The sequence below is a fragment of the Channa argus genome, chromosome 19 (genome assembly GCF_033026475.1).
Source record: "Channa argus isolate prfri chromosome 19, Channa argus male v1.0, whole genome shotgun sequence".
In the NCBI taxonomy this organism is placed as follows: Eukaryota; Metazoa; Chordata; class Actinopteri; order Anabantiformes; family Channidae; genus Channa; species Channa argus.
The window spans coordinates 8,263,668-8,287,172 of NC_090215.1; the positions used below are offsets into that span (position 1 = coordinate 8,263,668).

The 23,505-nt window shown below is 39.4% G+C and overlaps 3 protein-coding genes and 1 long non-coding RNA gene across 12 annotated transcripts; 3 read left to right on the forward strand and 1 right to left on the reverse strand.

Moving 5' to 3' along the window:
• The first annotated feature begins 64 nt into the window (after positions 1-64).
• Positions 65-1,839, forward strand: tmem14ca (transmembrane protein 14Ca). Of its 2 annotated transcripts, none has more exons than XM_067486795.1 (5): positions 65-195; positions 642-726; positions 995-1,096; positions 1,237-1,324; positions 1,669-1,839. In XM_067486795.1, the coding sequence occupies exons 2-5, from the start codon at positions 651-653 to the stop codon at positions 1,724-1,726; spliced, it is 324 nt and encodes a 107-aa protein (XP_067342896.1). In that variant the 5' UTR covers positions 65-195; positions 642-650; the 3' UTR covers positions 1,727-1,839. The 2 variants fall into 2 exon arrangements, with proteins under 2 accessions (XP_067342896.1, XP_067342895.1); XM_067486794.1 differs by lacking the exon at positions 65-195 and adding an exon at positions 225-553.
• A 137-nt stretch (positions 1,840-1,976) lies between these two features.
• mak (male germ cell-associated kinase) lies at positions 1,977-15,723 on the reverse strand. Of its 7 annotated transcripts, none has more exons than XM_067486786.1 (16): positions 15,547-15,723; positions 13,476-13,878; positions 12,644-12,698; positions 12,200-12,321; positions 11,395-11,477; positions 10,434-10,566; positions 10,129-10,300; positions 8,611-8,778; positions 7,756-8,004; positions 7,403-7,602; positions 6,899-7,038; positions 5,947-6,093; positions 4,719-4,805; positions 4,000-4,119; positions 3,624-3,719; positions 1,977-2,647 (listed from the first exon to the last, which is right to left on the reverse strand). In XM_067486786.1, the coding sequence occupies exons 2-16, from the start codon at positions 13,574-13,576 to the stop codon at positions 2,487-2,489; spliced, it is 2,034 nt and encodes a 677-aa protein (XP_067342887.1). In that variant the 5' UTR covers positions 13,577-13,878; positions 15,547-15,723; the 3' UTR covers positions 1,977-2,486. The 7 variants fall into 7 exon arrangements, with proteins under 7 accessions (XP_067342887.1, XP_067342888.1, XP_067342891.1 ...); XM_067486787.1 differs by lacking the exon at positions 11,395-11,477 and adding an exon at positions 11,968-12,047 and having other exon boundaries at positions 15,547-15,722; XM_067486790.1 differs by lacking the exon at positions 3,624-3,719 and having other exon boundaries at positions 15,547-15,722.
• LOC137104918 (uncharacterized) lies at positions 3,704-7,845 on the forward strand. The gene is made up of 3 exons (XR_010911761.1): positions 3,704-3,791; positions 7,450-7,589; positions 7,705-7,845. It is a non-coding gene; the product is annotated as an uncharacterized lncRNA (long non-coding RNA).
• Positions 15,724-16,171: 448 nt separating the features above from the next.
• plcxd2 (phosphatidylinositol-specific phospholipase C, X domain containing 2) lies at positions 16,172-22,301 on the forward strand. 2 transcript variants are annotated; one of them, XM_067487080.1, is made up of 8 exons: positions 16,172-16,781; positions 16,987-17,123; positions 17,310-17,429; positions 17,861-17,914; positions 18,005-18,172; positions 19,132-19,242; positions 19,360-19,490; positions 20,861-22,301. In XM_067487080.1, exons 1-8 carry the CDS (start codon positions 16,679-16,681, stop codon positions 21,018-21,020), a joined length of 984 nt encoding a protein of 327 aa, XP_067343181.1. In that variant the 5' UTR covers positions 16,172-16,678; the 3' UTR covers positions 21,021-22,301. The 2 variants fall into 2 exon arrangements, with proteins under 2 accessions (XP_067343181.1, XP_067343182.1); XM_067487081.1 differs by having other exon boundaries at positions 16,177-16,781; positions 18,005-18,160; positions 20,861-22,294.
• Positions 22,302-23,505: the final 1,204 nt, after the last annotated feature.

The following is a 23,505-nucleotide window of genomic DNA, read 5'->3' on the forward strand; positions in this document are numbered from 1 at the left end:
AATAATAATAATAATTCATTTTAAAAATTTATATTTGTAGAAATTAGGTTCTGGTTAGAGCCTACATTTCCCATCGGGCATCTGCCGTCTAGTGCGGTGTGCACCGGTAAATTGTGCTCGGCTGACAACAGTTAGGCTGAAACAGTTAGGCTGTCTGTGGCAGTGACAGAGCAAAGGACAAACTGAAGGATCAAGGTTGTATACATATATATTTTACCTTTCAGGCTGTTATATTTGCCGTGTACACGCACTAACGCACTAGTTCGTCTTTACAGAATGTGGTAGAATTCCTGTTAGCTTACTGCGTGTGTGCTAAATACTGTAGAGCAGTTAGTCTTATCTAATAAGCCAGACGCACCTATCCCTCCGTCTGCGGGGTCACATGTAACGACTTCTGATTCAAATCAGCCAAGAGCTGCTGTGAGAAAGCGGGTTTCTTTTTTTTTTTTTCTTGGGTGATACAATGTTTTCATGTCTTTTGTTGGCTCCGCTGGTGTTGTGTAACAGCTCTGTGGCGCAGCATCCAGACAGTCCCATAGGGGTTTTTGCATATGTGAGTTACATCAGGGTAACAACAGAAAGTTGTGCTAACTAGTTATCGCTTTTGTGTTGAATTCACTCACACGCTGCGGCTCTGACAGGTGTCTAACATGTCTGTGGACTGGGTTGGATATGGATACGCAGCCCTTGTCGCATCCGGGGGAGTCATTGGTTACGTGAAAGCAGGTAGGTGGTGGGAAGGTTCCAGTTTAATCCGCTTATCATGCTTTTCTACTGCTTACTGTCACATTCATTTAATGGTTAACCTCATTCTCGGAATCTGAAAATGTCCCTTGTTAATTTGCATTCACTTATTTGTATGAATCATAAAATCGAAACATGTTACTTCCAACAACCCGGACCCCCGAGTTCACCCTCCAAAGTTATACAGTTTAGTGATGTGGATGTCAGGTGCAGGTATTGATCTAACAGGCAATGTGTTGTTGCTTTTCAGGCAGTGTCCCCTCCCTAGCTGCTGGTCTTCTCTTTGGTGGACTTGCGGGTTTTGGTGCCTATCAGATCTCCAATGACCCAAATAATGTTTGGGTTTCCCTTGGTTGGTACACTGTGTGTGTGTGTTGTGTGTGTGGCATTTTGATAAACCTGCTTTAGGAACGGTAATTGGTTTCTTGTATGACATCTAATGCATCCTAATTGTCCAGCATATGCCAATACTTTTTGCATGCTGTCTTCCAGCAACATCTGGAGCTCTAGCTGGCTTAATGGGGAAAAGGTTCTATGCGTCCAAGAAGTTCATGCCAGCTGGCTTGGTGGCTGGAGCAAGGTATCTTGTCATGACTAATGACTAAATTGATTTTGTTTGCTGAACATATTTTATCTCGTTAGTGTGACTGTAAGTAGATGTGGTGGTAAACTTTGTGGATGCAAATATACTCACTGCATTAGTCTCATGTTGGCATATGATGGTTAAATTGTCATCTTATTTTACCTATACAGCAAATACTGCTTGATATATGTCTCTAATGGGATCAATAAATAGAACTATACATTTAATCTCATCCAAATAAAAAAAACCTCCAGTTAGAGGTCAGGAATACACACATTTCTCTTTTGCTTGTTGGTATACATCTTCTGTCACTCTGAGATGGTGTTATTGTCTTGTTCCAGTCTTCTATTAGTGGGGAAGCTGAGTCTGACATTGCTCCAGAAGCCCCAGGAGTCGTGATGGAGTGAAGGTTCTGATCTGTGAGCACCTGTCTGCTTTTGTCATTTGGTCTAAAACATTGTAATTTTGTATAAAAATTGTAATAATAAAAATAAAAAGTGGATAGAACGATATTTACATAAGAACGATTGTCATTTTATTCATATTAATGCACTATTAACTTTCATATATTTGTAAAAAACATTTACAAAATGTTTTTATTGCATAATACAAAGACATTTGTCGTTAACAACATGCAGAGTACGTTGATATTAAAGACATAAAAAGAAAAATCATGATCTAGTGTATGGTCTAGTGGGTAGAAATAGTAGGAATATAGTGTTACAAGAAATATTCATGAAGGTTTTTTTTTTATCAGTAATGAAACAATACTTGACATTAAAAAAGCTATGCCACATTTAAATCCTATTCAGAATAACCAAACACTAGCAATAGAATTGGCTCACACTGTATCCTTCAGGAATACAGTGAGTTCTTGGTTAAGTAACATGGCAACGTTTATCTCTGAAACAGAAAATCCATGCACATTTAAAAAGGAGCTGACTGTACACATTCAAACATTATGAAAATGTCTTTGCAAGAGTGGAGTGGATGCAAGTTTGGATGTCGCTGGTTTTGCGAAACCTGCAGCACTGGAGTGCTGCTCCCAAGTCTGAGTTTGAATGTTTAAATTATTTTCAACATTTATTTTTTCAAATATGTGTATCTATGGCGACATGCCCAACAAGGAGACAAAAATTGAAGCGCCTTCTTGCTTGAACTACCGATTTCCTCCATATTTGGACGTCCAGTCCACCCTTCCATGGACAGGCTGTACAGCAGGAGTTCTACTCAGGAGATTCCCAGAGGTTTTTCTCAGAGCTGAGTAGTTGCTCCCCTTCATCTGAGTCCTGTCTGTCCTCTTCCTCCAGTCTTCGTAATCTGTAGGCACATCCCAGTCATTTATTTGAATCTCCAATATGAAAGGCTTCAGAAAGTATTCAGACCCACACTGTTGTAGAAATCTTCAAATGGGTGGAAAACGTTGCCGTTTGGCTTAATAAAGACACCTTTTAGAAAACTTTGCAAATGTACTTAAAAAACTGAAATCTCTCAGTTACAAAGTTATTCAGATTTGTTGCAGAAAGGAAATCAGTCAGATTGCTGATTGTGTTTTTTTGTTCTTTTCTTTTTCTTCTTGAGATGCGTCAATAACTTGAGTGGCACATTGAACTGAATGGACTGTGGATACTCCTACAGTTCACATTCTATATCAGGACATCAACTAAGCCATGATGTCCAAGGAAAGCTCTATAAATCTCTGTAGTAAAATTATACATCAGGGCAACAGTATAAAACCATTTCTAAAAGTCTGCACTGATAGGACAACCTGACAGGACAAATCCTGGGAGTCCTTCATAAATCAGCTCTTTGTGGTAGAATAGTTAGATGGAAACCACGGCCCACTTAATTTGTCAAACAGAATTTAAAGACAGAGAATGAGTGAAAAGTCTGTGCTGACAAACACAGACCCGTTTAAACACTTTGCCCAGAACTCCAACCACTATGGCTGGAGAAGACTTATGCATTGCTCATATGCTAATACCAACCCTTCGATGAATTAAGTGATTCTGAAGTGTGGTGGTGGTAGTTTCATGCTGTTTTTCAGGAGCTGGGACAAGTAAACCGGTCAGAGTTAGGGGAATGGTGTATGCGGCTAAAGCCATTCAAGTCACATTAACTGAGTGAGTGATGCCTCCACCACTGGTCTCAATACTTTTTTTTTAAGAGAGATGTCAGTTTTTGATTGAAATGGACAGGGACAGTTTTACCCTCTAAAATATAAATAATTTAAGAATGCACGAAAAAAACAACACACACAATAACATTTTTAGCATCCATTGGATAATAACTATACCTTCATTCGTTTCACTCAGTGATGAGTTGGATATGGGCTTGAGCTTTACCAATTTTGGTTTGTCTTTTTTACTATCAGGAGAAGAAGAAAGGCTGACTGAAAGTGAAGAAAGAGAAGAAAGCAGTCCCAGTGAACAAAACCTTAGATGCAAGTATTGCAAGTTGGAAAGTGAGTGGACAGTGAAAACAGAAACGGAGGCAAGAACAGGACGACCATGCAGAAAGCAGTTAGGCTTAGAGATTACACAAGCAGGACTCATTTTCAGATTTGAACCAGATAAAACAGTGAGAATATTGCATTTTTCTCAGGCAAGGATGATATTTAAAGTTCTGTGGCTAAAATATCAAGAACTGTCTTTGTTGTAAAAGGCCCTTACTTGTGTGCTGGCCAGCCAAAGGGGCAAGTTGGATTCTCTGTCCAACTGATCCAACCTCTTTCTTCTGGAATGAAGGGAAGTAACCACTGGGGAGGTTATACTTAGCGCTCACAAAGTTCCCTGTAAGAGACAAAAGATGCAGCTCACAAGTCTGTATTCTGGATGTATTTACTGGTGCATCCTCCCAGTATGTAACTAGCAGTAACTAGCATTATAAATATTCTCACACATACAAGTCACTGACATTAGTCGTGTAACGGTGTGTGAAGCAGCTACTTCATATGCAATAGCTACAGAGGATGCAAACAGAGGAATAAGGCAAAGTGATTGAAGTCATTCAACTTTTCAAGCGACACCATCGATCTGCTTCACCCACGGTCACAGATTGTTATCAGAATGATTAGCCAAAAGCCTCATTGTTCCTTTATAAAGACGTTGTGGTTGTAGAGCAATTTAACATCTATTTAGCAACTGCAGCTCTTAGTTCTCAGCTTAAACTGTGTATTTGTGCTCTTGTCTCCTGCTGAGTCTTTAACAGCCAGCGTCTTTCACATGTTAAGTCACTGGCTTGGATACCTGAAGCTCGTTGCATCATGCTGGTTGTTAGTTTATCTCATTTTACCATCAAGCCTAAGCCACTAACTACAGCTAAAATGAAATTATACCAGTGTCTTTGTAAGTGGCAAAACACTTCACAGAAATTTACGCCAGTTAAATACCTTTAGAAAGTTCAATTTTCTCCAGCATTCGTTCTTTAACAAATGTTGTCTCTGGTGGGCTATCCACAGACTTAGAGGCACTCTCCTCTAGGGTCCGTGATGCAAAATAGTAGAGTTACAAAATGTATGCATGCAAGCAGAGGAAAGGAAGAAAGAAAAATAGAAAAGGATGAGAAAACAGGCATGTTAGCATTGAAGAAGCTTAATCTGATAGGAACGATAATGAAATGCATATGATATTAATGAGTAATAAGTAACATAGTGGAGCATGTGTGTAAGTGCTATGGGCAGGGGGTGCTGTTTAGGGCCACTTAAGAAGCATATGATCTTAAAGCAAAGGACTTATCTCATGAATAAGAAATAAAATGCAGGAGACAGGCTGAAAGGAAGCCCAGCGGGGATCCATATTGTGTGTCGGTCTACATGACAAATGACTTATTGAGCTCTTCTGTCTCAGGCAGACACTTAGTCGCAGACAGGCTCACTCCAATCACTGCTTTTGTTCGTGGCCCCGTAACTACTGATCAGGAGACATTAGCCGCCTCATTAGCATTTAGAGTCTGTGTACAAAGAGCCGGTGTCATATTATGTAACAGCAGGTGACACTGACAGCTGCCAGGTTTCCACTCCGTGACATCATGAAGTGAGTCACAGTGGAGCTTTTATTTACACTGATAAGTTCCAACATTAAAACCAATGATGTCGTGGACGGGGGTCGGTCATATACACGGCAAACGGGTTCACTGTGTCCTGACACCTGTTAATTATGGCCAGCATAACATTTTTATCATGTTGTTCACTACAGCATTAAAATAACCATGTACTATCCATATTGTGGCTGATGACTATATCAGAGACAGCGTTCACAGTGTATTTCCACCACAGTGTGGTACAATGTGCTGTTAAACATTATTGTAGGGCTAAAACATTAAAAAAAAAGAGTAAAATATTAACTTGAGAATCAAGACATAACACTGAAACATAGTTGCCTGCATTAAAAGGCCTTGGTTTCTTTTTTACTTTTTGTGTGAAAATTATTTTTCCAAAACTTTATGAATTCTTATTTAACTCTTATCTACATTGCTACAAGGCAGTGACAGAAAACGTATTTGTTGATGTGCTGTCGTTAACATGTCAGTGAAATCTGGCAATCCCATCCTCCTCGGCTGCAGACTCCCTTAAAACTTATAACCCCGCAGTCATAACACCAGACATCAGGTGACTTTACCTGCATTGGTTCTTGAGAGAGACAGTCCTCCTCCAATTGGAGCAAGTGGTTTATGTACAGTGTTTGAGGAGTTTTCCCACAGGTCCCGTAACGTCATGCCATTCAACTCCTTGTCTCCCGAGGAAGACTGATGCTTGGCGATCAAGCCTTAAAGTACCAGAGAAGGTGATAAAAGAAAGTGTGACCACTGAAACTTTTTTGTTGCTTTTACATTGAATTGACCGAACAGGGAGTTTAACAAACTGAAATCAATACTGAACTCTGATCAATCACTTCATTCAACACTTTGTTCCTTAGGTTTAGTTATAACTAAAACCTATCATCAGTGGAGCTGCCATTTTAATCCAGTGACTGAGCTGGAAAACACAACTACTACATTCCAATTCGAGTAGTCCATTCATTAACAATTAAGCATCCTAGAATTTCCTTAATGGATGAGAAAGTGCTGAAATCCTACTGTTTTTATCTTTTTTTTTTTTTTATATAAAAAACATCTATTCAGCTTTGACCTGATGAGGACAAAGTTCTGGTAGCAACTGAAGATAAAATCACACAAATAAAGAATATATTTTACCCAACAAGCTTTCTTGAATACCTGCCAAGTGATTCCACATATTTATTTAGCATTTTGACTCTCAGCGATTCTCATATTACAAAGGGGAAAATTCGATCTAAAAGTAACAATTTGGCCCCATCACACAACAACAGAATGTCTGAGACAAAGCAAATCTAAAGGACCAAAGGTTTACGTAGTATCTTTTAACATCCGTGTGTGATAATTCTATATCTACCAGCTGCTGAACTTCTCAACAAATCACCTTTTCAAGAGTAAAGTTTAAAAAATACATTTAAAATTGAATCACTGATGCATATCCAAAAAGACAGATGCAGAATTTCTTAAATGTTTCGGTGAACTATTTGCAATGATAAAGACGTAACTGTTAAGTCTTACCTGGCAAGTAACGTGACTGGCTGAGATAGTGCTGCCTTGCAGCAGATCCAGGAATATTAGTGTCTATTTGGCCTATTTTAATATTGTTGGGTAGCTTTGTAACTGTGCTGAAAGAATACAGGGGTTTCTGGTCCTTGGGCCTGAAAACAGAAAAGCAGATATGTCCAGGTCTTTGCACAAAAAACACTTAGTGTTTTTAAAGAAGAGCATTATATTAAGTCATGACTTTGAGCCCTGCTTCTACTGGTGTTATGGTTTAATACATTTATTAAATGACTTAGACAAATTGGGCAAAGAAATACACATGTGCATGTATTATTTCATAAACTCTGCATATGATAAGAAATTACCCAGGTAACCTACTGTCACTTTAAAGAATGCATGATGCATGAAATACCTAAATCTAATACATATTTTAGTTTTTGTACTATAATGACAACCTGAGTGTCAGTGCTTTTTGCATTTTTTGACAAACGAGATTGGTTAAGATATTACAGCACTCACTGTGTGTTGTGCTCCTTTGGGCTCTTCTCCTCTTCTACATTTCCCAGACTGGGTTTCTTGGAGTTGGAGGCAGCTGTTTCCGATGGGTCGAGTTCCTCCCAGCTGTCTGAGGTCTTGGATACTATCTGGCCCCAGCGACGACGACCGCTCTTTAACATCCCAATCGCAGCAGAGTTCTCAGTGCCCAGTGAGGCTGCTTTCTGCAGAAGATTTTACATTGTGCTCACATAAATTGTACTGTTTGGAATGAGAAAATGTCTCAAAATAACCGGCTGCTGCTTTCATTTTCCTGAATACCTTAGGCTTACAAGACCAGAAGAACTTTATATATTTTCAGATATTATTACACTCACTGCATGACTGAGACCTCCTGGTTTAATCTCAGCTTGAGGCAGGGGGATCTGCTGAAGAGGCTTATGCTCCTGTTGATTCTTGGAGGAAGTTGTGGAGGCTTTGGAATCAGAGGAAGCCTGCTGGGGATCAGCTTTGGACTCTGAGGCCTGCTCCTGGACCAGTGGCCTGGCTTGGACCTTCTTAACCTCCTGGCTTTGAGGATGAGGCCCCAGGACCTGCCCGACTTGGAAGTATGGATAACGCAAGGCCTAACCGCAGAAGAAAATAATCAACTTGCAATTTTGCTTTTCAAACATGAACCAGACCATTGTGTAATTTTGCAAGCTCAATGCTGCAATTGATGTAACTGATGCATATGACATACTGTTTAACTAATACTAGACAGAAAAACCAATATAGTGTCTAAACAAAGATGCAGGAATTTGTTTGAATGATGGATATTCAATGTAGACCTTATTCCATTAAATGTTTTCTGTCTAAAATGATCATGAAAAGCTTTTAGAATGGGCTGCTGTGTAAGCATCATACACCTGGTGGCTTGGTATGCAGAGAATAGAAAAGCATTGTCACTCCCACTGGATTCAAGACCCACAGAGTTACTCAGCTCTCTCAGTGGAGTGTAAATTATTTCTATGTAATAATCACCTGTTATGCATAAAATGTGCACTGTATGTGACATGGAGCACACATGTAGACATACAAATACGTAATAAAATATGGTAACCTGTCATCAGTGATTGTACTTTTTTGATCTTATTGAAAACTTTGCTTGCAATCCAAACTTTCCTGAATTTTAAAGGAAGTACTAATTAATGCTATATAAAATATTCTTTAGAATGCACAAGTTTGCCTACCTGTATAGCAGTGGGTCTTTTTTTGGGGTCCCACTGTAGTAGGTCCCTCATGAGAGCAATAGCCTCATTACTGGCATTCGGGATCAGGGTCTTCAGGTGGGTCGGCACACACTGGGGGAAGCGAAAGTTCATAGCAGAAGCTAGTTGGTAGCCCTCTGGCCAGTCTGTCTAAAGGGGGAGACAATCAGATGATTACATACTATTGTAATGATTAAATTTTTTTTATATTATTTATTATTTATTAGTATATATAGTTTCGTGCCACTGTGCTATGACACATGAATTATTGCATGCTAACATAAATACGGTGTCAGAGTAAATGCAAATTATGTTTATACCCATTGTAGGATAGATCAACGGCTTTTGGCTTGTCCCTTCAGGGGGTTGCTACAGCAGAATGTGTTCGGCATGTTTATTTGGAATGAGCTTTTATGCCAGATGCCCTTTCTGTACCAGTGGATGGGCGGGGAAACACCTGGTGGGGTGGGATTTGAACCCGCAGCCCTCAGCACTGCAATCACTGAGTCACCAGGCCCCCTTTAGACCCATTGTAGGATATGTCAGTAACATTAGAAAATTTGGTGGGCGTTGTCAGAGTACAACATTGTAGGTCCAGATTAGATTCTTTGTATCATTTTGTCCTGTAACATCCATCTATTATCTGTCACCCCATGATCCATTTGGATCATGGGGTGGCTGGAGCCCATCCCAGCTGTCATTGAGTGAGGGGCAGGGTACACAGCTGTCAGTCTGCACACCCTGGAAAGTTCTGCAGTCTATCTCAGGGCCACAGAGAGGCATACACAGACAGAGAACTATCCAAACTCACATTCACACCTATGGACAATTTTAGAATCACCAATTAACCTAATATGTATGTTTTAGGACTGTGGGAAGGAACCAGATTACCCAAAGGAAACCCACCATGTCTCGTAACATTATATGATACCAACTCCATGCAAATCACATACAATACTACAGAAGAAACCCTAGACCATCTGAACAAATCCATTTAGCACCAACAAGTGGTTTGATGGAAGAGATTCTGAGGCTGTTGTAAGGTTAGTCAGACAAAAATGTATGACATTTCATTAGACTTCTTTTGTAGTATGTTAATAAGCCCAGAACTTCAGAACCTGTGCACCAAGGAACCACGTGAAGTACACATCAGTGGTACTAAATGTCCTTTGTGTTCAAGGCAAGAAGCTTCTTGACAAGGTCATACCTAAAACAAGCTCTAAAGGATTTCTGCTTCCCAATCAAAGTTAACTGTGAGTGAGGACTTGGGTGCAGCCCATAAAAGGAAATGGCTCTGTTGAGCGTGGAGCAGACTTAAGACTTACAGTAAGCTGCTTTACACAACAGAAAGGAGCATGGCTCCTAACCTTCCTATTATTATAAAGTGCTAATACTGGAGAAATACCAGTATTAGCACTTTATAATTTGGGGTCAGGTTTTTAATAGTTCTGATTGAACTTAAACCAAGGCCAAACACCTATCCTTTCAGTTTCATTGCACCTTTTTCACTGTGCCCAAGACTTGGCAGATCTTAAAGATCTCATCCACTTCACTGTTGCCAGGGAAAAGAGGTCTGAGTGTGTAGAGTTCAGCCATGATGCAGCCTATAGCCCACAGGTCAATAGGAGAGCTGTAGGTAGATGACCTGAGCAGGACCTCTGGAGCTCGGTACCTTGACAGAGAACATGCAAAACCCAGTAAAAAAAAACAAAAAACAATGAAAGTACATCATAAACTTACTGTAAGTTTAAACAACTACCACAGTGTAAATGATGCAAACATATATTTATCCTTTGAGCTCTCACCATCTGGTTGACACGTAGTCTGTGTAAGGAGGTTTGGAGCGGATTTCTCTGGCCAGTCCAAAATCAGCTATTTTGACCAATTCTGGACCCATGCATAATAGATTCTCTGGTTTCATATCTCGGTGAAAGAAACCTGTAGAAAAGTTCATGTCAAGCTTTAAGCCATCTTTTAATGGCCTCTACTCAAATTAGAGGTACTTTGCTGTAGTACTTTACATTTTGTGGAAAATATGCCAGGAAACAAATAAGAAATTATGCAAAAGCAGCAGGTATAAACTCTTACATATTTTCCAATTTTTGTTTTTACAGTAACCAGGCCCACAATGTTTACCTTACAAACACAAGCTCCCTTAGTTGCCAGACATTGAATGACAGTATTGATATGTTGAATAAAATGATGGTCCAGGTCACATTATATATACATGCTCTTCATATTTACCAATGCCAAATTGTTAGATAAGGAAGCAAATTTCAGAGTTGCAATAATACACGAAGAGATCTTAAATACTGTTCATCGTTTTTTTCATTAAAATGTAATAAAATACTTGACTAAGGATAGAAGTTGCTACAATGTTTGATGTGATACATGTTTTTTGGCCTTAATCTATATAGAGTTTGACAAGGCAGATATATAAAACAGTCCCTCCAGGATTTGGCAGCATTTTTGTGATTGTTGGTTCCTAAAACGCTTGATTTTGCATCAGCTTTTTTTTTTTTTTTTTTTTTTTTTTGCATCAGCTGTTTTTAGGATGTTTTAAATTGCAAGGTTGAGAATTCACGGGGGATTGGTTGGATTTATTGTTGCGAGTGCAACATAGCAAATTCCTGGAGAGGCTGGTAAACTTCATAGCCATGCAGAATAAAAGTTCTAGAAAAAGGTGACTAGACCACAAAATATCAAATACACCCAAACTAAGAAAGTAAAGGTTTTGACCAAGGAGAACAGAGTTAAGACTCTTACCATGCTTATGCACAAAAGCCAACCCAGACAGCACTTGAAACATGATGTTCCTAATTTCTTTCTCTGAGAACATCTTATCTTCTCTAACAGAAGTCCAAAGAGATAGAAAAGAAAGGAAAGAGGAATAAATTGATAAAAATTAAAAGAAAAGAAGTCCAGGAAAGTGCATGCAGACCTATTGGATGTGTGGTGGCACGTGAATAGGTTTTTGGTATTATTTTAATTTATGGCATTTATGATAGGAGCCAATCCAAACCTAACTTTGGTTGATATACTTCCAGGATAAGTTTCGAAAACTACTTATGAAGCACCCACACATCCATTCATCACAGCAATGCATCCAAAGCAAAAAGTTAAATGACTCTGTTAAGACAAGCAAGTTATGGAGGGTTCACATACTCCAAGAATCAGATCAGTGTGTAACTAATTTGTCCATTCTGATCTTAAGTTGAAATATCTATCTTCATAGCTGGATTTTTTTTTTCAATTATTTAATAAAACTGTATAATTCTTTAGTGAATCTTGCAGTTTGCAAACACTCTTACACACTTGAAGGAGACACGGTACACCTACCATGTTTGTGAATAAATGACAGTCCTTGTAATATCTGAAAGCTTATGTTTCTTATCACTGACTCTGGGAACAATTTTCTTCTGTAAACATAAAATGTTTGCACAAATTCACTGATGCTTGACATACATGATAAAATGTAACTACTAAACTTCATCAGTGGCTTCCGTGACTTAATGTGTTATACAACTTATCCACACATTTGTATTGTGATGTGTAGTATTTCTTTTCTCACCTGTCCTTCATAAGCTGGTAGAGATTCTCCTTCATGTACTCGAAGACAAAGTATAGCTGATCATTCTCTCTGATGACCTCCTTCAGTTTCACCACGTTTGCATGGTTCAGCTTCTTCAGGGACTGGTGTGACACATCAAAGGGCAGTAAGTATTATTTTTATAAAACAACAACTGTGTAATACCATGCTTGTTATTGAGCTGTTAGACTGTTTGGCTCTAGTTAGAGTAAATGTTAGCAGTGGATGAGCTCAGAGTAACTCAGTAACAGTTTGCCAGTCATGCTGAATGTCCATTTTAAGGTACAAGGTGAGAAGACAGCTAGAGTAGATATATAGGTAGTGTTATAGGGATATTATATATATAGGGTTATTGTTATTATTGTTGTTATTATTCCAGCTACAGGGAGGTTGTTCCAAAAACTACACAAGTGTCACCATTCTTACTTTCACTTCTCTGAGATTCATACATTCTTCCCATGAGTAAAACTTCCTCTTCATCCTATGAAAGACAAAGATGGGCATTAATGGAAACTATACATCACATATACAGTATGCGCTGTATATGCTATAAGTCAAAAAGAAATTGCCTGACATAGAAATCACACCTAGCATAACAGAAAACATCGTTTGGGTGTCTCCGTCAATAATTCAGCTCTTCTGTGATGTCTCTAATGTTATCACAACTCGTGTTCCTATGTATGTTAAACGATTTGTTTTTAAAGTAAAATAGCATCCTGTATCTTCTCTAATCAATGTTACCTCTCCTACCCTCTGGACTTATGTAAGTTACAGAACATGTAGATATCTCTTTCTCCTCTCTGGGTATGGGCCAGTTTCAATTGTCCCTTCCACAATGTCAGCAACTCGACACACCCCATCTACTTTCACTCCCTTTCACCGTCACCACATATATTGTCTTGCATGGCAACAGCATGATCAACTATTGGAAGCAGCTCTGGTTTCTCATCTATTATTGAACCCTGCTGCCATGCTGCTGAAAGAAAGGCGTGTAAGCTTGTTTGTTTGCCCTGGTGATGGCAGAAGACCAGGACACCTTAGTCCATTTTCAACTGATCTTAGTGTGATATCTAATCAAGGCAATGATATGTTTTTTATATTAGTATATAAGTATGGTTTTTAAATGTTGAACTAGTAAGTAACTGGAAGCACCACCCTACATGTGTATATAAAAACTCAATATTTGGTGAGACTCAGCAAGAGAAAAGATTCTGATTTCTCTTAAACAAAATCCATAACTGAATGACAACATCCTCACCTCTTGATAGCCACCAGTTCTCCAGACTCGTTGCTTCTCCCCATTAACACACTGCCATAGGTGCCATCACCCAGCTGCTTCGTTGTAGTATAACGATTCATTATCTCAGGATGGTTTCATCAGCTTCTTAATGCCCCGTACGTGTTGTAGAAACACACATCTGAATCGCTGATCAAATGACTTTCCTGTTTCCCGCCCTGTGTGCTGAAGAAAGGTTCTGTCTTCGCTTCACCAGCCTCTTCTCAAGAAGACCTCAACCATTCTTTACCAAGAGTAAGTACTGCGTTCTACAACGTTCACCAGTTCTTGAATTCCAAACTCATTTTGCACTAACTTGTCTGTTCTCAGAAAGATTGGATCCTGGTGATGCAGGTGACCCAAAAATCGTCATGGCATCTTTAAGCTTTCAATGAGACAAACACATTCAACAATAATTTCAGATACAAATACATAGAACCAAACACAAAATATCAGCAATGTGTATCCAACACCCCTGCAAATCTTCGCAAAACAGAATTGTTGAGAGAGACAATCAGGCGCAACTTCTTTTGTTTTTTCCCACAGTGAACAGTAGGTGTGTGTCACACCAGTAGGAGGCTCCATCATGACCACCCAGGGGAGATGACATAGCCAGCCTTGGGCAGATTAGCCCAACCAGGATGTAAATAGAGTATTACATCATCATCATGCTTACCGGCACTAACTACCTTCCCCAAGCACCCTGCCTGGCAAGAGGATTTGATTGAGGCCACAGGCAATGCGTCTGCCAAACAAACCACTTTTTTTTAAATTAATGAAGCAAAAACAAAAAAAAAAAAAAAAGGAAATAAACAGTTGTGTCCTCCTCAAGGAATGCAGTAAAACATGCTTGGCTGGAATGTTTTCCTTTCTTTCATGCAACTTCTTACTTGGACTATATGTAACACCCCATAGACAATATGGCGGACTGAGCAACCAACCCGAACATTTTTAAAACTAGTTCAAGTTGGGTGGTCCAGTATCTGTTCAGTCTCTTGGATAAAAATGTTTGTGGTGCCGAAAATAAATTCCAATAAAATCCCAGCAATTAAACATAAGTATACACATATAGCTTTTAGGGCATTGTGCTATTAGCACATGTAGAGTTTCAACTAATGCATACTGTACCCTGATTTATTCCACAAAACCGTTGTTGTCACCATTCAAACTCTTCTTTTGGCATAAGCTCACTAAATAAATAGGTTGATTGTGAGTTGTGCCCTAAAACCTTCACTGTATATTGGTAAGAATGTCACAAAAGAGAACCTGTGAAAAGAGAGTTCTTCTTCTTTTTAGTGTTTTTATAAAGTTACTCTTTGAGGAAGACAGTGGGCGGAGCTGGTTTAACAGCACCTGTTTAGTTTGCAACTGCAAGACTTGACTGAATAGCTACATGCACACTGTGGTATAATAAGTGAGAAGATGTCGAGGAAACCCAGGTATTTTATGGTGTAAGGATTTGAACTGCATTTGAAAATTCTGTATTAAAGTTCCTAGTAACATGGTAATAGGGACATTACCATTAAATGCAAATGTTTAAGATTCTCTTTCACCTCATCGCACAAGCATATAGACAGTCCTACACATCTTCATTTGTATTATACAAGTCAAATTAGAGACAATAAGACAAGTGGAGAGGCCTCTTATTGAACTGTTGGCCTGCTCTCAGCTTTCATAGCAATCCGTTGTGGGGGGATTTAAAAGGAATTAAAATGGATTCAGGCCACATGACATTAAGGAGCTACCCAAGGTCAGTTATATTAACAAAGCACGTTGGCATTAACCTGAAAATGGTAAACGAAACAGTTTGATTTCATCTTGACATATACTTTCCTGCTAAAATAATCAGCCTACGGTACAAAAATTGCAATATTAACCGCAGTTACTCAAAAAACCAAAACTTTAGTCTTAGTTTAAAATGAAAACTAGAGTAGGACACAAGTAACAGAAACTGTTGATTTGATCAGAAAAACTAAGAAGAGAAAAGGTTTACATTTGTTATTCCTCATGCAGAGACCTACCTCTCTGTTTCACTGTTCAGCTTTAAACTCACCATTTGGGAATGTGAATCTCCTATGAAACATGCTGCAGGCCTCTCAATAGTGCAAAGTTTCTTCAGACAAAATCCACGCAGTATTTACATCTTAATATAAGGTGGTTACATGTGTGCGCGGGTTCTGCTCCCCATGGAAACACACACACAAACGCGACGCTTGTTTTTAAGCTGCCAGGTGACGAGGGGCTCGTTCAGGCGCGCGCAATGCTTTCTGGGACTTGGTGTCTTTGGGACAGATGAACGAGGCTGTGGAAATCTAAAAAGCACTGGGTTTTTATAGAGAAATATTCAGACAACAACGACAACAATAGACAACAACGACAAAAAAGTGCTTTTCTAAATCACAAAGCTTAAACTTCAATGGTTTACACCGTACGAATGAAGTATGAGCTTTTATTTCACCCTGTTGAAGGAACTGTAGTTCCTCTGCTGCACAGTTAGATGGAGCCGTTGGGTTGTGCTCGTTTGCATCGGTCACTGAACAGCTGGAAACGTCTTCAACTGTTGAAAAACACGCGTTTTGATGTAAATCCGATATAGAATCACTGCACCAAATCATCTAAGTGGTCTGCTTGTCACCTCCATCCCCTCGGAGGTCACAGGGTGATTCATATATGAATAATGCTTTATGCATCCTCAAAGCCTTGTCAACCTGCTTTTTTTTACTTTGATGCTAATTAAATTCTAAGAATGACGTTCACCTCATTCTTGCGCCCGTGCGCTCGCGTTTGTGTGCGTATGTGTGTGTGTGTGTGTGTGTGTGTGTTTAGGAGGTGGTCTACTCACGACCACGGTGCAGGTCGGGCTAACAAGAGGGAGAAGGCCAGGAGATAATGAGTGGAATTTCGCTCTAAGAGGATTATTACCGTCGACAGCCAGACGCTGGTGTTCAACGGATACTCGCATTTACCAGTTGGAACATTGCGCACCACGACTTCATGCAACCGGAGAAGATCCACCCGCACACTCATGGCATTCGAGTGTCATTTTGAACCAGCAGTACATGTGAAAAATGAATTAAATTAATTTCGACATTGTAAGATGACCTGTGGTAGTTTGAACTTGTTGGGAGCGCACTGGAATCAGTCACTTGGAGTGAACCTGAGAGCGGCTCAAGGCAGTTTGTAACATGAAGACGCGACCTGCGGGGATCGGCAAAGTCAACGCGGACTGGATGGGCTCGCTCCCCTCCAAGCTTAGTGCCATGCCCCTCAAATACCTCGCCGTGCCAGGTGAGCATGTCGTGCGTAAAACTGCGTGTCGCTCTTTCGGTATTCTTCTACCCATCACTTACTGTCTGGATATCCTGAAAAGAAAACACAACAAAAAACATACAAACATACATTGTGTGTGTGTGTGTGTGTGTGTGCGCGCGCTGTTGTTTACCTCTCCTATTTTACTTTTCTGTCACCAACATCCTCATAATCTTTCCTCCAGGTTCTCATGATTCTTTCACCTATTGGGTGGATGTGCAGGCTCCCGTGGGTCCCGATCAGAAGACTTATGTCAAATACCTGGCCACCATCTTCAGCATCTTAGCCAAGAAAGTTATGGTGAAGTGGTCCATGACACAGGTGCTGCTCTGAAAGCAGTGGAATGAATAATACTATGCATTTTGGTAGCCAGATTGTAAACTGTACTTGTATAACATATTGTGACATATTGTAGGTATATTTTGGAAGCATTGCTGCTTTACTGTCTGGCAAGTGTGTTGGGTTTTGCAGCCACTTTTAATATTGAATGTCATGTGATATTCCCAGAATTTGACTTTTAAGGAGCAGCTGGATGCAGGAATTCGCTACTTTGATCTCAGGGTCTCCTCCAAACCATATGAGCCTGGAAATGAGATCTACTTCATCCATGGTCTTTTTGGACACAAGGTGTAACTTTTTTCACAACTTACTATGTTTCTTTTTTGTTATTATCCTTCAGTGCTGACTGTGTAGCTCAGATGTCTCCAGCTCTGACATTTGACAAGGTTCCATTGAATGTTTTCAATATTTCAGCGAGCTCGTGTTTTTTACTTCATATGACTAGTGCAGGTGTTTGTTCTAGTGTTGTGTTTCCAGCTGATGTGAGACCAAAGGTTGTGTGTTCAGTCGTAAACATCCCTCCTCCTAAATGGGTCATTCTGACATGGCTGATGTTTGGTTGATCATTGGGACAATAACTTAATACACAGGAATTGTTTGCCTTATTAAGCCTGGATGGTATTTGATGGTGTTTTGTTTTCCACTAAACAACAAGGCATCTAGCAGCAACTTTGGGGCTTTAAAGTAATTCTTAAATGTCACCTCCTTCTCTCCTACAGGTGAGGGATGGCTTATTAGAAATCAACTATTTCCTAGTCAGACACAGGAAAGAGGTAAGAAGCAGTTCCCACGGCTAATTTATGAAATGAGATTACCTACGATAGATACTGAACTTCTAATGCATTGATGTTTTAATGATTCAGATCGTGTTTCTGGACTTCAACCATTACTATGCAATGGACACAGAGCATCATTTGTACCTCATCACCATGCTCCAAGAAGTGTTTGGCAGCAAGCTGTGTAATAACTGTGCAGTGGAGAACATTACTCTGGACTACCTCTGGGAGAGGAAATACCAGGTGGGCCTGGGGGTGCGTCAGATGCAATACTAATTATTACATTATGAACCCTGCTCAAAATGTTCACAACAAATATTTTTCTCAACCAGATTTCCTAGAAGGTGCATTGGAGAGATTTCAGATAATTCCAAGCAAATGAATCATAAAAAAAGTATTTTCCTCTGAAGGTGCAAGTTATAGTCAGAAAAGAAAGATTATCGCCTGCATAAGACTGTTCTCTGTTGTCTCTGCTTGTGTGTGTGCACCTGCATGTAAATGTATATGCCATATACATTGTGTCTATACGCATGTACAAGTAAAATGTATGCACAGGTGTGAAGCGGACGGCCCGCTTAACCCCTGTTCGTAGGTAATCCCCACTCCCTGGCAGGAATTAATGCAGAGCGTCAATCCATTAACTCTTACAATGCATACACATGTCTTTGCTTGGCTGTTTGATCGCTTCCTGTATTATTTGAAAATGATCCTACCTTTTTTCTGCGTTGTCCTGTTTGTGGTGTATTCAAATATCAGTTCAGCTCCTGATCTGATGACCCTAATCTGTGACTGGCTTAGATGGCAAACCAGAAAGAAGGAGTAAAAGATTAGACGTGGTGAAAAAGGAATGGTTTGCCAGCCTTCCTCTTCACTTTAGCTGTCACTCTGTCAACTGTGTTTGTCTCTCTAATGTTAGATCCCCCATAACGGATTTTATCATGATCTACAATATTATTTTATTTTATTCTTCTTGATAATTACCTCCCTCTTCACTAGTATTGCATATGATTAGTCCAGATATTTTACAACCATACAGAAAGATTAGGATTAGGTTGTAAATGATTATATATATAATATTTATCAACTGATTTTCATGACTGTTACCTCATGCAGGATTTGTATGTAGTTTGAAGTTTTATATATCAATCTTTCAAGCCCTGTGTCTGCTGTCTTCCGGTTTATATCCGCTATCTTTTACTTTCTGATCTCGGCAGGTTATAGTGTTCTACCACCATCCTTCAGCTCAGGGCATCCCTGTCATGTTTCCTGGGTACAAGATCCCTGCTCCTTGGGCAAACACCACTGAACCCAACAAGCTCATACAGGTCAGAAAACAGCCTTTTGTGTGTCATACCAGCATCAATTCCCCGATATAGAGACAAAAGTGAAGACTGTGAAATTAGTTTCTTAATTGTATTTGCATTTAACATTCTCCTGTATAGTTCCTGGAAACTACACTGAATGAAAGAGCCAAGAAGGGCTCCTTCCATGTGTCCCAGGCTATCCTCACACCCAGAGCCAACACTGTGGCCAAGGGCTTAGTTTGGGGGCTACGAAACTACCTGGTGGAGAGGTTGGTAAATAATTTGGGGTTTATTTGTAGGGATGTGGATATGTCAACAGCTTTGTTAGTTATGATACATTCAGTTTATATGAAACTTCCTCTCTAATTAACGTGATTTGGAAGCAAAAGTACTGTGTATGTGCTCATCATTGACAGATTATGTTAAAGTGGGTCCCTGGACACGGACAAGACCCCTAACCCCTCATACAGAATACCACCAGACAACTCTAAAAGAGTTTTTTTTAAAGGGTTTCTCAAATCTGTGGCCAGTAGAGGGCAGTACAGTAATTGCAGCAAATACCTGCAGTTTAGGACACTTGAAAAAGGGAAAAGAAAACAAAATGATCAGACTTTAGAGCTATTTAAGACAAAGGCTACAGTATGTAAAAATCTAGTCTAGCTTTCCTGTTACAATACTGTAACTGTATTTGTTGTACAACCCTGAGGTTATACATAAATCCTTTTCTAACCCATAGTGGAAAACAGTGTATTGCATTTCATCTCCTAGTCAAGAGTTCTTGTTCCCCAAGCAAGTACAGGGTTAGTAGCACAAACCTTTTTAGCCATCTACCTGCCTAAACCTAAGATTCAAGTGGAAATCACAACAGAAATCCTCACTTTGAGTACACACCCAGGATGCCCTGAAGTCTGAGAGAAACAGCCACCGATGGTGGGTTGTAAAACTCCTGAACGGATGCCCTGGTGAGACAGGAGGTGGCCTAATTTTGCACTTCCGAGGAAATCTGATTGTTTATCGCCGCTGGATAAACAGTGTAACTTCCTGCTTTTGTTCTGCTGGTGGCTAAAATGTTGTGCAAAATTTAAGGGTGTTAGGAGTGATATGTTTGCAAAGTCATAGTGTGTGTGTGTGTGTGTGTGTGTGTGTGTGTGTGTGTGTGTGTGTGTGTGTGTGTGTGTGTGTGTGTGTGCCAAGAATCAAAACAGAAAGTATTTAAATGCAAAGCAATGATTTGGAAACAATAGTGGCAAAGTTGTCTCCTACAGACTGACACAAACATCACTCCCTCTTTACTTCTTTCCATCAGATAGACTTCTCCTTCCGAGATGTTTCAAAACTTTACCAACAACTTTTCATATCTTTGGACAAATATTGAGCAAAGGAAAAATTGGTTAGGTGTGAGCAATGTTTAGGATTATGGATTTCTACAACTATTCAATTATTCTTAGCCATAACTATGAAACTAACAGAGACATGAACTTGGCACTAAACATTTAATTTATTAAATTAATTAATTAATTAATTTAATAAATATATGACCACACATTCATATTGTCTATACTTTCTCTTTTCATAAAAGGATCTCATCCTCTGTCCTCTAACCTAATCTAATTGCCAACTCTTATTTTCATGGCCCTAGAAACCTGCCTACCATCATGTCCTGGGTTGAGGCTCAGAGGCCGGGGGTAGACGGGGTCAACATCATAACTTCTGACTTTGTGGACCTCACTGACTTTGCCAACATTGTCATCAGACTCAACAACCTGCTGTTGTCTGAACAGGACCACAAACCCAGATGACACATGTGGACAACTGTGTGCTAATTATTCCACCTCTGTTGCACAATGTTTCTTTAAAAAAATCTAGAGTAGTTTTAATGTAATTTAATTAAGAAATAGAAATAAAGATATTTTTTTAGCAGCTAGCAAACAGCCTTTCTTTCAGCTGTTCAGTTTTCAACATATTACATACAAGTAAATATACACATGTATAATAATAGAAACCATTTAAAGGAAATTAATCAACTGTATTTTTGTTTTTGAACTTAACAGTTTTGGTTGCAGCCAAGTCTCCCAACCTTAACATGACGTACAAAAGGCTGAAAGAAGCCACAACAGAGAAGACAAGACATGCCTAGAAGCATTTTTTGAACAGGTTATGGCCTCATTAATGGATTCATTTTCATTTTGGGGAAAAGCTAGAACCACATCACAATACTGCTGTAACATGGTACTGCCCTGTTACCTGTACAGGGATTTACCTTTTAAGGTTCAACATCAAAATGTTTCAAAGAGTGTTGTCATCTTTGATATTACACTCATTACCATTGCTTTTTTTAATGTTCTGGTCACATTAAGGACCTTTTTATTATGATCAGAGCAACAATCACACAATAAAATATTGTATGTACAGTGTAGGTATTCTAGGTATTGAGGTACTGTACTAGTATAAAAAATATATAATGGGATTAAAATGGATTGGGACAAAAATTCAGTTTTTAAAGTGTGATTTTACATTGTATTTCCAACAAATTATTAACTGTAAACTAACTGGCCAGTAAGCTAGAGTTGTGTTTGTGATTGTGAAATAAGCATGACACAAGAAGAGAGGTTGTGGTTTTCCACAAGTCACGCATTGTGAAAGAGGTCCCCACTGTGCTACCACTGTCTCAACAATTATGGTTTGACTGCAGTAGTTAAACTGAAGATCAAACTAGTGGCACGTTTGGGGCTGAATTGCAGGGTGACAGCCAAAAATGCATGGAGCTTGTGCCATAAATCCCCCCCACGACACACACGTAAATAGGGTCTATGTTTACAGTGTTTTTGCTCATGTTTTCTCACATCCCCTCCCAAACTAGACATGTAGAAATAGAAACAGGATTCAGTAATGATATGTATGCATTAAGTCACCAAATGGCTGTGTACAGCATAGGGGAAACTATGTATAATACATGTACATGTACAGTAGATAAAGGGATGAAACTTTTCCCGTGTTTAGTTTGAAATCTGCATTTGAGTATGTATAACTGTGTGTGTGTGCATGTGTGTGTGTTTCTTGTGGGTCTGGTGATTACTATGCATGACACTAGTGCAGGAACAGCTGTCCTGCATTCCAGTGGTTGGAGAATAAAAACAGGGTAAGAGAAGGAAGAAGATGGTAAATGTACAAAAAATGGGGACATTTACAAATTGGAGTATTAAAAAAAAGACTTTGATTGTTTGAAGGTAGGGCAGATAGAGAAGAGAAGAATCTATTAGGTCTGAACTAAAATTCAAGTAGACTGGACAAAGTGGACGAGGGACAACAATATGATGAACATCTGCTTTTTCATCATCTAGTAAAAAAAAAATCTGTTTTCTTTTCATTTCAACTCTTTATTTCACTCTCTAACTCCAGGCCACATTGTTGACACGGCTGTCACACAGACCCACAAGCACAGGCACTTTAATTGAGGAGTAATTACACATACCATGGCAGGCAAGTGGGAGAGCAGCAGACTGCTGCATCCCTGTGCTGTTTAAATCCTCTCTCACTCACAGTCACACACTTTGTCTCACTTGTGTCACAGTTAATTTTAAAGGAGGAGACCACAACTCATGTAAGGTCTTTCAGATGATAATAGTATCCTAAAACTACATTTTTGCCTACACGCAGTCATGATTGTATTCATATCTAAAATGTTTTCATTTAAGCATAGTCCGAAGTGGAGAGTGGACACAGGAAAGCCAGAGATAAACTCAAGATGCAGCTGTGGAGACAGAAACATATGTATAGAAAAGGGAAACTTAGAACAAAAAGGAAAAGACGGAGAGGTACACACTTCCTCAGCTGATAGCGAGACATACATAGGAATGTAATGTGACCTCCAGTTAGAAACTGCAACGCTGTGAAATAATCTTAAAAAGTTGCCAACTTCAGGCGAGAAAAAGTAGGCAACAGGTATTTTACAATTCTACAGCTCATATTTTGAGAGTAGTACAGTTTGCTTTGTGGAACAATGTAGGAATTGCACATTTAGATGTGAGACTGGGTTGCGAGAGGGCATTGATTTTACGGGTTGTGTTGGGCTTCATGCTGAGTCAAACTAGAAATACTGGGAGACCTCTTTTTCTTGCATGGTGAGTTTATGTAATAAAAACATTTGACACTATTATGGAAAGTAAAAAACATAAGTAAATAGAGTTTCGGTGCATTTGACATCACACCGTATATCCAAGGTGTTAACTGATGTCAGTGACAAGAAATAATGACGATAACATCCATTACACACAGATTTGAGGA